The 13,219-nt window shown below is 35.6% G+C and overlaps 1 protein-coding gene across 1 annotated transcript in view; it reads left to right on the forward strand.

Annotated features, from left to right (window-relative positions):
* VEGFC (vascular endothelial growth factor C) overlaps nucleotides 1-2,633 on the forward strand; it is a 78,255-nt gene extending 75,622 nt beyond the window's left edge. The window contains exon 7 of the mRNA XM_030449806.1: nucleotides 2,110-2,633. Within this exon, the coding sequence (XP_030305666.1) occupies nucleotides 2,110-2,224 (115 nt within the window). The 3' untranslated portion in view covers nucleotides 2,225-2,633. The remainder of the gene's footprint in view (nucleotides 1-2,109) is intronic.
* Nucleotides 2,634-13,219: the final 10,586 nt, after the last annotated feature.

A 13,219-nucleotide genomic window follows, 5' to 3' on the forward strand; every position in this document is an offset into this window, starting at 1 on the left:
CTGGTGAAATAATCTGTGGTTAATGACATTGAAAACACTGAACAAGATGTGACTATTTAATAACTGTCACATTTGCAGCCTTCCTCATTCCTTACTGTTTTCCTCATAGCCAGGCTCCTGGGTTGAGCTTGCTGTCTTGAATTCATGTAACTGCAATACAGACCTCACATCATAAACAAATTATTGCATAGTAGTAATTTGGTATCCAAAACAACCAGAACACATATTAACTTATCTGCAACAATAATATGAGTAGCCACAAGCCTGAAAAAAAAATTGCCCAGGATAGTGGCATTGCACCAATATAGGGTACTTAGTGTCTTTCAACTGAAATATGCATTTTAGTAATGATCATAATATCGGTTTCACAAACAGGCCCATGTTATTTAAATATAAGTTTTAAGTAGAACTGTGCTAAAATTTGAAACATATACTTTGTCTTTTGACTCATTGCCAGCACCTGAAAAAAAAAAACCCTCAGACTTGTACTTTGTCTCCATTATATACCAGAAAGTATTTAGCATTGTTATTGTAAGGTTATTTTAGGTCAAGTTCTTGTTTTAATAGAAAAATAAAATAGGAAAAGGAAGAGTTCAGGGACAACCACAGATACTATCTTTGTATAAGTTCTATTTTTCAGTGAAGGAATCTGAAGAAAAATTCTGCTTCTTTTTAGGTAAATGTGGCTTTTGGCTTTATGCTCTATTTCTGCTAAAATTATTTTAATCCAACAGGGACTATTTTTGTTCTCTTTCCTTTAAAATTTATCATAAACAGCAGGCTCTGATCTTACATCAGAATGCTTATAGGTGTAACTACTACTTGAAATGTAGATATAACCCACCTGGCCTCAGAGAGTCACTATCGAAATTTGCAACTTGAAGGAAGTCTGTTCTTATCTTCAGAAACAGAGTCACACTTAAACATACTATACAAATATCTCTCAGGCCTATTTCATTAGTGAATAAGGTGAGAAACAATCCTGGATAAGATGCTAGATTTGTTTATCACCTGTGTCACGATTTAACACTGGCCCAGCAATTAAACCGAATTGCCGATGCTCTCTATTGGTGCCCCCTCCCAGATAAAGGAGGGAGAGAGACTTATGGGTTGGAAACTAAACTACACAGCTTTAATGAAAACAGTAATGATAAATAGGAAAAATTACTAAAATATATACAAATATACAGGAAAATTGATACCACATTCCTCCCCTTCTTCCCCCAATAACTCTCACATCACCATCGAGGCTGCAGGGCAGCCCTGGGAAAGTCCAGGCTGGACTCCTGGAGTCGGCAGCAGTCGGGAACTGGAGGCAGGAACACACAGATTCAGGCTGGCATGGATCAGGACCACAGGCAGATGAATGGATGGAATCCTTCCAGGATGCCGAAGCAAACAGGGACAGGCAAAGAAGGGGAAGCAGGAAGGGGTTTGACCCTTGTGATCCCTCAAATTTATGCTGAGTATGACGTGTATGGGATGGAATACTCTGTTTGGTCAATTTTGGCCATCTATCTTGTCCGTTCCTTCCTAAGGGAGGGTTCACAGGTGTGACCTCTACTCTTTTTCTCCTTTTCTCCTTCTAGAGAGCAAAATGTTCCTGAGCAGTGGCTTTGGTTCTGCATACCAGTTTCTATCTGTAACTGTAAACATTGAGTGTTATCACTCCCAGAAGCAGACACTGACTGAGAAACCTGCTGTTAATTTCAGCAAGTGCAGCTACTTTCAAGAGACTTAGCTGAAAGCAAAAGTACAAGACAGAAAATTACCTTTATCCTAGCCCAAACCAGGACAACCTGATTCTGGATTGCCACCTCAAATTGACAGCATGCAGCAGATCATAACAAACCAATTTGAACACAGATAAAGTTTACTATATTTTCAGAATTAAGTTTTTTAAAGTACCACTCAAAATTAGAATGCAACTGCAACCAGGCTATACAATAAAGTATTCACTGCAGGAGCATTAACAGAGTTTAAAAATATATATTTGTAAAAATTAAATATCTCACTGAGAAATGTCACTCTAAATTGTGTATAGAGTCTTCTCCAGCTTGATATTAATAATAATGGTTTATTAATTCCCACTTTTTTCCTTTTCTTCAGTTGTTACAGACCACCGTGTACAGTTCGAACGAAACGCTGTGATGCTGGATTTTATTTTAGTGAAGAAGTGTGCCGCTGTGTACCCACATATTGGAAAAGACCACTTATGAATTAGTGAAGAGAGCACTACTTGCTGTTTTGGTGTCCATTTTTCCATTAGAACAAAAGAACAACAGAAACTCTGCTAATATTTGGAATTAAATGTTCACCAGAGACCCTGTGGGGCTTTCAGAGACAGATGCATTGTGCTTTTCTCAAGATGTGGAAGGCAAATGTAGAAGATAACTGGGGTTCACATTTTGTAAAGAACTCAATAAGGACTTATTTTCTGCCAATGACCAAACAGCCTAGGTCCTCCTTCTTGTGATTTTTTTTTTTAAGAGATAATGACTATATAATTTATTTCCACTAAAACCATTGTGCAGCATTTCTGTTTATAGCAGTAACAATTGTTAAAGCTCACTGTGATCAATATTTTTATATCATGCAAAGTATGTTTAAAATAAAATGGAAATTGTATTATATAATGGTGAGAATGTTTAATCATCTGCCTACAGAAAGGAACTGAAAACAGCTTTATTATCAGAGTTCTTGAAAGGGGGGGAAGCAGTTAAGACAATGCACTTTTATGAAATGAAGGCTACAGATATTGTCTTGCATCTGTTATATATCATCTGAATTATAAAGAGCTATACTTAGTATTTCAAGAGCCAATGGTGATTTTTTTTTTTTTAATAGAATGAAACTAGCAAAGCAAGTGCAATTAATATCTAATTAAAACACTGGAGATCATAGCCCAAATGTAAGGAGTTCTTTTAAAGGACAGCAGCAGCTACCCACATTCCAACATAGTCACTTGTTATTTTATTTCCTGTTAGCGTTCTTGAAGGATAGTATAAAATCAGTAGGAAAATGGAAATGTCAACTATGCTTTTTTTTTTCAGTATTTAGACTATGTAATAAAATTTGCAAATAGGTAATTCAGAATGCACTTTTACTCTTTCATAGTCAGCCAGGTATCTTGGTCAAATATGTGTGCATGGGCAAAATACTTTGAAGCTAAATAACACATTTTACATTCCAATGGGGACATGAAAGGACTTCCACCAGTCAATATGGATTGACATCATCACTACATAAAGAAATAGTCAGGACTTCTTTTTATTAAAGAGAATGTAAAATCAAACATTTACAATTTTAAAAAGAGGTAAGATTTTTAACTTGCATGGGAACAGCAACGTGCATAGAACAATCTATTCAAATTTCCACTGTTTCAGAAGTTGGATGGTGTTAAATTAAGGAAACTTTATTGAATGCAGAAGCAAGGAAAGCTTAAAAACAAGTTTCTTCCCTAACAGGAATGTGAAGATCTGTATAAATAATTTTAGATGTCATTATTATGTGCTGGTTCTTGAAAGAGCTATTAGTTAAATAGTATTATTTCTGAATGTTTCCTAGAAAGTTGGTGGTAGGAGCTGCTTTTTTACATTCTTGAATATTTAGTGTACCTAAAACTGAGTAGAAGTTATTCTTGATTTCTCAGCCCCCATAATGAGTTGCAACACTCTAACGGGTAGGCAGGATGAGAGGCAGTTTGACAGTTCACCTTTTCCACTGTATATCTAACATCCTCAATGTTCTTGTGAAGAGGCCAGCCATTTATTATGCAAATTAGACAACAGGATGAAGTTTAGGCATTCAGAAGACACTGAGGAGTGTCTTGGTTACTATATTGCCTCAGCAGTCAAGTACAGGTAGGATGGTTTAACATTAAATTGCATCTTTCTGCCAGTGTAACCTATGATTCCCATCATTTGGACTTGTAGTCTTGCAAATCAACAGAGTTTAAACTGGCATTGTCAGTCTAATAGCAAGAAGCTAGTAATAGTCAAAACTTCATTAAGTATTACTAGAGAGCCAGGCATCCACTGCTATATATCAGCTGCTTGAAGCAAGCATAAAATAGCTTAAGAAATCAATCAAAGAGCAAACTTTAACAAAGACTTGGGAAAACAAAATGTAGGTAAGGTTCCGAAAAATGTTTCTGTTTTTTTTTAGTTATTTCTATCCAAGCCCAATGCAGAGGAGAGGAAGTGGAGAGAGGACAAACCAAATCTGAAACCAAGAATAGAGGCTAAGTAGGCCTGTATCTAACAGATAAAATATGTGCTTGTGGTTAAAAAAGAGGAGGGCACAAGTAAAGTCAGAGCAAAACTGCATTCCAACAAGTAATTCTACGTAGATTATAAAAAGTGCCTGTTGCAATACTGTGCAAATAAAAACCTACTAAACTGAGCAACACTCAGTTTACATGTCTAAAATACTTGAAAGGAGTTCATGAAAACAGAGCTTATAAAACCATTCTGGCTAAGCAGATATTTGGATTTCTACTGAACATGTTACACTTGAAAATCATAAAACCCATCAATGTAGGGAAGGGAATGCAAGGAGTATGAAAATGAGAACACTGAACAGCAAGCTCCAGCTTTATTACAAACTTCATTATTCAGTAAAAGTACCTTTATGAATTTTTTTCCCCAGTTTCTTTCCCAATATTGAGACTTTTGGAAATAAACATGTAAGTCAGAAATTGTGAGTTAAAGAAAGCAAAGACCTGACTTAAAAGTTACCACATATTAGGTTTATGTGTGAGCAAAGTGACCAGTCAAACATTCTCAAAGGCATGCAGATGACTAGAATAATATTTGCAAGCAGTTCATAGGATTTTATAGTAATCAGGCTCCACGGTTCTGCTTTACATGAAAATAGAATTTAAAAAAACCTGGTATACATAAAAACACAATAAATATCACCATTATCTATAGTGTAGACTATAATTGTCTGTTCTGTGTGATAAAATGTGGTTCTGTCTACGCACAGGCATAAAACCATCTATATTTAAGCAAGTGTTTGTGGGGAAATACAGGGTAGTGGTATTATCTGCATAGCAGGTCTGTTGTGTAAAGTAGCTGCTAGATTTACACCACTTTCAGTTTTGAAGTGTTAGTTGTTTATAGTCTTCAATTTTCATCCTCATGTCAAATCAATTTACTGTTTTTAAAATATATTTTAAAAGACTATATAGAATTATCACCTGTATTTTTAGATCTCTCAAGCTGTTTAAAGTTATTCAGCACCAACTGAAAAAAAACTATTTGCCTAAAACCCCTGTACTCTACAAAAAAATGCAACTAGGGAAGAGAGATTTACTGCACGTGCAACACTACAATAAATCATGTTTAACAATAAACAGATTTATGCTTGCATTTCATCAGGGATTTACAACAGTTTCTGTACTCCTTCAGTATCATACTGTATGTAGACCATAAATTCTACAGAGTAACCCTCTCCACCTGTATTAACAGAAGGCCATACTGTTTACAGTATGAGTGGTGTTAGTGTGCTGACATGTTAGTTTAATTCATGTTGAACAAATTGATAGTAAATCAGTTGTCTTCGAATTACGTGAAAGACCAGCATGAAATGTTGCATGTGTACCATATCATCTTGAAGGGCTTGCTTTCAGTATTCTGTTTTTCAGTCTTCAGATCTCAGTGGCAATGCCGGATGCCCTTGAACTTTAATCTCTCTCTCTGATTTGCTAGGGTATAACTATTTACACATCTATGCCAAAAGCTAGGGATGGAACCATTTCTGCAGCCAATAAGCTCCTCAGCAAATTATCCTGAGGAATAGAATACATTATTTTAAGTATTATGTAATTTATATTTAATTTAAGAATATATTCTTTAAAGATTATTTCATTTATTAAATATCTAATTTTGCATTATTTAGATGTAAATAAAGTTACCTTCTAGTAGAAAAGTTTAACTCAGAATTTTAAGAACTTTAGTAATTAAGTCTATTACGTAATAAATTTTAGTATTACAGGATTTTTACTTTATTGAAAAAATGAAAGTAATAGTTAATAATTTATTTCATGGCTTGCTTTGTTCTTCTTCTCTTTTCCTTTCCCCTTTCAGATAAATCTGGGAAAGAACACAGGACAACCTTCTGATTGAGTGGTGAAATACTAAGATCAAATGGACCAGGTATTTATTTTATTTTTTTTTACATTTAATAAATATTAAGGATGAAAAAGGACTAATAAAATTAGGCTGCTTTAATGCAGGCTAAAGGCTCCAGATTACACTAGAGTTCTTAAAAGCTCTGGATAGATCAAAGCATTTTTATAGACTAATGCATTTGAACTCATTTGAGGTTTGCATGTCCAAATATTGTAACAGAATCTGAACAGTAGCAAACGTTAAGAGGCCATGAGTAGTACAATAACATAGTTTATAAAATTTCAGTAATTTATCATTATAAAATTGTATGTTTCATCTATATTCTGAAGCTATGATTCAGGGGACCTTACTTCACCTTTAGAATGTATTGAATTATGAAAAATAGCACATTCCAGAAAGAAAAAAAATAATCTTAAAACATCATACTTGTTTCGTTGTAAAAGCACTGCTACTTGCTGGCAAACCACTATGGACATCTCTTTGAGAACTGTATATTACCATTTATTGTCTTAAATTCTCAGCAAAATATTCTCATGAAAATAAGATCTCATAGATTCAGATATTTTTCTGGGGTTAGTGCACTGCATCCAGTCCTGACACCACTGACCTTGCAATTGCATTTCGGCAATCTCTCTATCCATTTTCTACATTTATAATCAGACTTATGTGGTCATTGAACTCTTCCCCTTTGCCCTTTTTCTCATCTTAAATTACATCTCTGGGATTTCTGGACCGTCTCTCAGTCCCCCCATACAAATACCTGTATTTCCCTTTCAGCCTGTCTCGCCTCGCACTGCTAACTCTAACCCTCACATTTCCCTTCATATCCAACCTCTCACTAAAAATGGTATCACTTTCCTCTCTGTTACCATTAGGACCTCTTTCCTCTCTCTACTTAAAATAATCATACCAACATGGGGAATAATGTGTTTTTAAGTGTCTAGAGTTAAAAAGTCTGAAACCTAACATTTTGAATGTTCAATTCCCATCTGCCCAAGCAAACAATAATATTAAAAGTTATTTCAGTTGACAACCTCCCAAGCAAACTTGCAAATAAAAAATAGCAGATGCAGAACTCACATTGCAAATCACACTTGAAACATAAAAGACAATTTATCATCTCACTTTGTGAAAAACAAAAGCTTTAACTCTGCTGTATGCTGGGAGCTATCTCTGCAGTCTTAACATTGCACTCTTGCAGTCCTTGACAATGTACAGTGCAGCAATTCAGAACTAAATTAATCCTTATAATTGATGTTAAGATCATGTCTCATTCTCACTGTGGAAAAAAAATCCAGGGCTCAAGAGCAGGAAAGGGGATTTTACAAACATAACACAAAATCCTGATGGCTCTGCTCGTCCTTAGTACAGACATCCCCACCTCTGGGCTTTGCACCACTGTGAAGACAGATGAAATGCGGTCAAAGGTCTATATTCCTAGAAGGATAATGCCATTTTAGAATACATACAATAATTGTAAACTCAGGTTGCATTCATCAGAATAATGTACAAATCACCAGCATGAACCCAGCCCAGTAATTTGCAGGCACAGAGCGACTGAGTCACAGAACACACCAGATCCAGCTTAGCCCATGGGTTAACATCAAGGTAGACACCATGTTGTTTTCAGTTACTCCAGACAGTTTTTTATAAATCATTTAAGAGATTCTGAATTTAAAACACAGCAAAGAACCTGTTACTGAAGGACTGAAATACCTTGGATTTGTCTTTCTTTCAGAAAAAACCATCTAAACATCTGAGCAGATGTGCTGGAAGTTTCTCTGGAATTAAACTCAAGTAAAATTAAGGTAAGCACAAAAAAAACCCCCACTGAAATATTTTTATGAGACTAAATCAAGTCAGAGACATCTGTTTGAGGAAGATTTACTAAATTTACTTCCAGTTCCAAACTATGAAAAAGATACAAATATATGCTATATGTAGAGATCAAGCAATTATCAATGGTAATCTCTAAAAATGAGATAGTGAGTTTTCTAGCCCATATTAAGTGTATATTACTGTCATCTATGGGGGAATTATAGAACTGTCTGACAGAACTTCATATATTTATTTGAAAGGACATTGCAGCAATGAAATTTTTTAATATTCATGCAAGTATATGTATTAATAAAGTGTTTTATTGTTTTTTAAGTTTAATAGTAATAGGTTACACCTTAGAGAATTAAAATATTTGAAGTTTGTCTGTTCTTTTAGACTGCATTAGACTTATGCAGTATTAAGTTTACAAATATTCAGATGTTACATATCTTTACAATCACAAGTCTTTAGCTATTGAAGATCTGCCAGTTAACATTCCCTTTACTTTATTAGTTATATGTCATTGTTCTTTCAAAACAGTTAAAGAATAGATATACTTCCTGCATGTTTTAAAAATACTTCCAAAATAACTTTTTTAGTTTAGTAACTCTAACAATGATATGACAAAAAGTCCATAAATATCCAGAAGGTAAATAAAACCTCCCCTTTACAAGCCACAGTCCTGGTGCCTGGGTTCCTACAGCAGCATACACTCTCTGAGTGGTTCAAGCTGGGCATGAGGCTGCAGCTGCCATTGTTGTCAAGATCCTGTGAGGCTTCTTCTGTGAGTTACCATAGAGCAGCTTCTTGGCCCTGCTTTTAGCTTAGACTGAAGATCACCTTTACTAGGGGTCTTCTCAAACCTCTAGGAGTACAAATAAGTACTCATGAAAGCAAAAACAAATTAATTACTGAATAAGTAGATAGTTGTCTTGGCTTCTGAGAAGAACGTGAAGAAGAGGTTAGATAAAGGCAAGTAAAACCATTAGGTCTGCAGGAGATGGCTTGTTACTGACATCAGTGATTCTTGCTTTTGATTTAAATGGTGGTATTCACTCTGTAAGGCTGTGATCAGTCTTCAGAGTAGCAAGGCCTTGCAAATGTCATAAAGCACTGCATCAACTAATATAGTTGATTGCTTAAGGAGGGAAGAACTACATACACTCATGATGAAGTATCATTTTACCTTAAAACTCTTCATGTTTACCAAATAGGTATCTAAAGCTTGTAGAACTCTATAGCTTGAGAACATCATCCATAATTCTTGTTACTGTTTTTACACAAAAGGAAGAGACTGATAGCTTTTCAAGAGTGAGCAGCAGAACTCAAAGCATGCCTCATAGAAAAGGACTGAATAAAGAAAACAGAGAAAATTAAACAAGCCACCACTAATGATGTGTTAATTAAGATGAAGTGCATTTGAAACCACCTTGACTGACAGCAAAACTGTTTCATATAAGGTTCATAAAGTTTTAAAACAGATAGTTTAGACCAAATCGTGGTCTCTAAACTGTTGTGCTCCTGCCCTAGGAGTCTGCAACATCATGAAATGCCATACCAACACCAAGTTAAGTCTTACGAATACTCATGAGTGAACACTCAGAATTTCCCTGTTTATCACTGATAGATCTGTAAAGAGGAAAACCAAAAGACACATAAAGGAAAAATATATAAGGCATTAGGTCCTAATATTAACAGGTATTAATTGGCTTTAATTCACTGTGAATGGTACCTAAATCCTAAATTCATTTGCCCACAGTTCATAGGATTCAAATTTCCCAGGTAACCTGATGCAGTTCTGTGAATGCCTATGGTGCAGCATAACTATAGGCCCAAACTCCATCAAGACACATAAACTGATGACATTTCTATTTGCCCTGTGAAGCAAAATCCAGTAGATATTCAGAAAGTACTCTTTATGTTCAAAATGCATGGAAGAGGTTCTGTTACGGTCTTCTGTTTGAGTTGTTCTACCTTGTATGAGGTAAGATGCAGCTCAGAAATAGAGAAAATAATGTCCTTAACTGCGATTGTTGGTTTTCAAATGGAAGACCTGGATTCCAATACTATTTAATTTGTCGTCTTGTTCTTTTAACACACCAGCATGTAGTAGAACAAAGCAATCAGACACCTCTGATTACCGAGAAGTGGGTGTGAGCCGGTATCAAATCCACCTGTGCCCAATTAGGGCAGGCCCCCTATTGAGCATGTGCAAGACCAGGGGGCCAATAAAAGGTGAAACTCGCAGCCACAGACTAGCTCACTCCCGAGCACTATGTTACCTTTATTGTGCAACTAGTGCTCATCGCCTCCAAGGTGAGGCTCTCGTGGCGCAGCTGGTTAAGACCCAGTACTGCAATGCCGAAAGCCCCGGGTTCGAGACTGCACAGAGAGCTGTGTTCCACTACACCAGCAGATGCTTTAGAAGGGACTGGCCTGTCCTAGACATTCTCAGTTGCTGTTCCTTTGGAGTTCTGGAGACTTGACAAGTAAGGGAGTAAATTCTCTTCATCTAGTTCATGTTACTAATTCCTGTTCCTCACTTCTGGCATGATTCTCTTATCTAGGATAAGACAGGCTTTGTTCTCTTCATACTGTTGTGAATTACAATTAGTCGACACAGTAGAAACACCCTCCAAATTTTTTTGTATTTTTGCTGTTGGTGACATTAGTTTGTAGGGCTAATTGACACAGTTAGAACTTGTTTATACTTAATTTTTCATCTGCTTTGTTCAGCTTTGTCTGGTGTGCACTTAACTCTTTTAGAGCAGTTCTTTGTTTGTGATGCTTTGTGTTGATATGATTATTTAATACTTTACATACTTCATTGAAAGGAATAAATTTCTGTTTTGTAGGTTACTATGTTCCTGTTTGTTCAGGTAACAGCACTGAAAGAATCCAGAAAAGAAAAAATTTCTGAGCAAAAACTCATCTTCACTTAAAGTTCAATGTCTTGAATCTATTAAAGAAGTGAATAAGACAGCATGAAGTATTCACATCAGTAATAGAAGCCCAATTTTTTCCTTCAAAGCATCAAGGAAAGTCACAAATTTAAAAGGCAAAATAATGTGTTATTTTACATGTCCAGAGTCTGAGAAACTAATTGTGATAAATTTCCTCTAAGTTCTGCTTGAAATGGCATTTTGTAGGAAAACTGCTTCAAGCCAGTGCTAGATTCAGCGATATAGATGCCATTTGTAGATTTGTTGTCCAGTTTGCATGGCGAGCGCTGTATCTATTACTGATGTTACAAAAGAAGTTTTCTATTTCAAGAAACATTTACAGGTTTTATAAATGCTCATGCAACCAAGAGCATATTTTAAATGTAGTGCTTGATTTGTAAGGATGAAACAGACTCATGGTGCTTATCAGCAAGACCATGTCATTGACACAGGTCATTCTGGTGGGATTTTTTGAGGTGACAGATATTTAACTTGTTTCTCCAGATGTAAGAAAACGGCTAAAAATCCATTGTCTTTCTACTTCTCATCACACACTTTGAATACTAAAGAAAATACAGGATTCTATGGGAAGGGAGGAGAGTTAGAGTCACAGGGGGCAGCAGTTCACTTAGTGGGCTTCAGAAATACTTAGCCTGACTTTGTGTAAGATATAAGAGATCTGCACATGGCACATTAATCTATTTTAAGTCATAATTGCATTGTTTCTGATTAAGCTATCTACTAAATGAGAAAGGTGTTTGATTTGATATTATCTTGCAGTACAAAGTCATTGTTGAAGAAATCAGATAACACTCTACTTGCCTATGTTCATAAACCCACATTCTTTATTATTTACCACTCGTGTCCAAATTTATCCTATCTGAAAAGAAAAAAAAATCTTTTAAAGTCAAAAACAATGTTCTGGATTTGATGAGAGCTGATCTGTCTTAACTCTAAAGCCCTTAAAGTATGTTTCTCCCCTTTGAAAATACTACATTTTGCATATTTATTACTTGCACTGCATACATTTTATTTTGTATTTACACCAAAGAAAACAATCATCAACCTAAATTGTCATCTGCTGAGTAGAAACCGTTTTCATAAGTAGAGAAAGGTACTCAGTTGGATTCTTCCAGTGACTGAGACACGTTGTGTATAAGAACATCAAATACACCCTTAATGCACTTTAAAAATATTACAGCAAAACCTACTTTTTTTAGGTTCAGAATTCAGATGAATTTGGCTTTACTTTGAGAATATGCCACATATTAGGCATTCCTAACAGAGATCTAATCTCCCTCTCATGTCGAAATAAAACATAGAAAAAACAATGTTAAACATATCCTCTTGATATGCTGAACAGCAAATAAGACAGAACAATGCAAGGTTTTCATATTACTCAATAAAAACAGGTTCCAGTGCTATTCATATATTTCATAAATTTTCAACAAATGAAAATAAATTTTAAAATTTCCTGATAGAGGCACTGACAAAAATAAAAACAGTAGAAGTGGCTTTTTGCTCTTGCATAAGCCTTTCCAGGCCAGTGTGAGGCTGATCTGCTTTATAAACAGTGCATAAACAGTACTGGAATTCCTGTGACAAGATGCAAACAAGACATAACCTCTATTTCACTGCAGACTTTGATGGTTCTTAAAAATGCTTCAAGTGCTGCACAAGCAGGTATGATGATCTGCCATCCAGCACTAATGAGACAGTTGGTCTCACTGTATATCATATATAGGTCACATGTATTACATAATTTATGCGTAGTCTGATCCTCTACAACATTATCAATACAGCCTCTGACCAGCTTTTCTCTTCTTTTCCCACATCTATCCTTTCAGTGAGAAACACCAATATCTTCACAAGAGCAGAGCAACAGTCTCCTTTCTGGCTCAGTCAGGTTTGCTGATCCTTCCAAATGGAATCTCAAAACTCCAAATGTATACACACCCTACTAAGATGCAGATTTCTTCCTTTTTTACAAAACTTTACAGATAGTTTACCTTCACTGTCCAACTCAATTGCCTGACTTGTTTCTTACACAATCCCAGAGGGCTGAAGTAAAGTACATACATCCAACAAAATCCACATCACAGTCCAGTTCTTGAGAAAGTGAAAATTATTATATTTGAAAGACAACAAGAAAGACAGTGAGAAAAATAATGCATGACAATCCCAGATCAGTAATGAAAATATCTTTTCCCCTTCCCACAAGAGTGCCAGAAGTGTAGGTCAGGAAGGTTGCTTGCAGATTTTTTTCCTTCCCACTGCTTTCAGTTGAAATAACTTATTTCAGTAAAACTATACAGAGAAGTA

This window comes from Calypte anna, chromosome 4A (genome assembly GCF_003957555.1).
Source record: "Calypte anna isolate BGI_N300 chromosome 4A, bCalAnn1_v1.p, whole genome shotgun sequence".
Classification (NCBI taxonomy): Eukaryota; Metazoa; Chordata; class Aves; order Apodiformes; family Trochilidae; genus Calypte; species Calypte anna.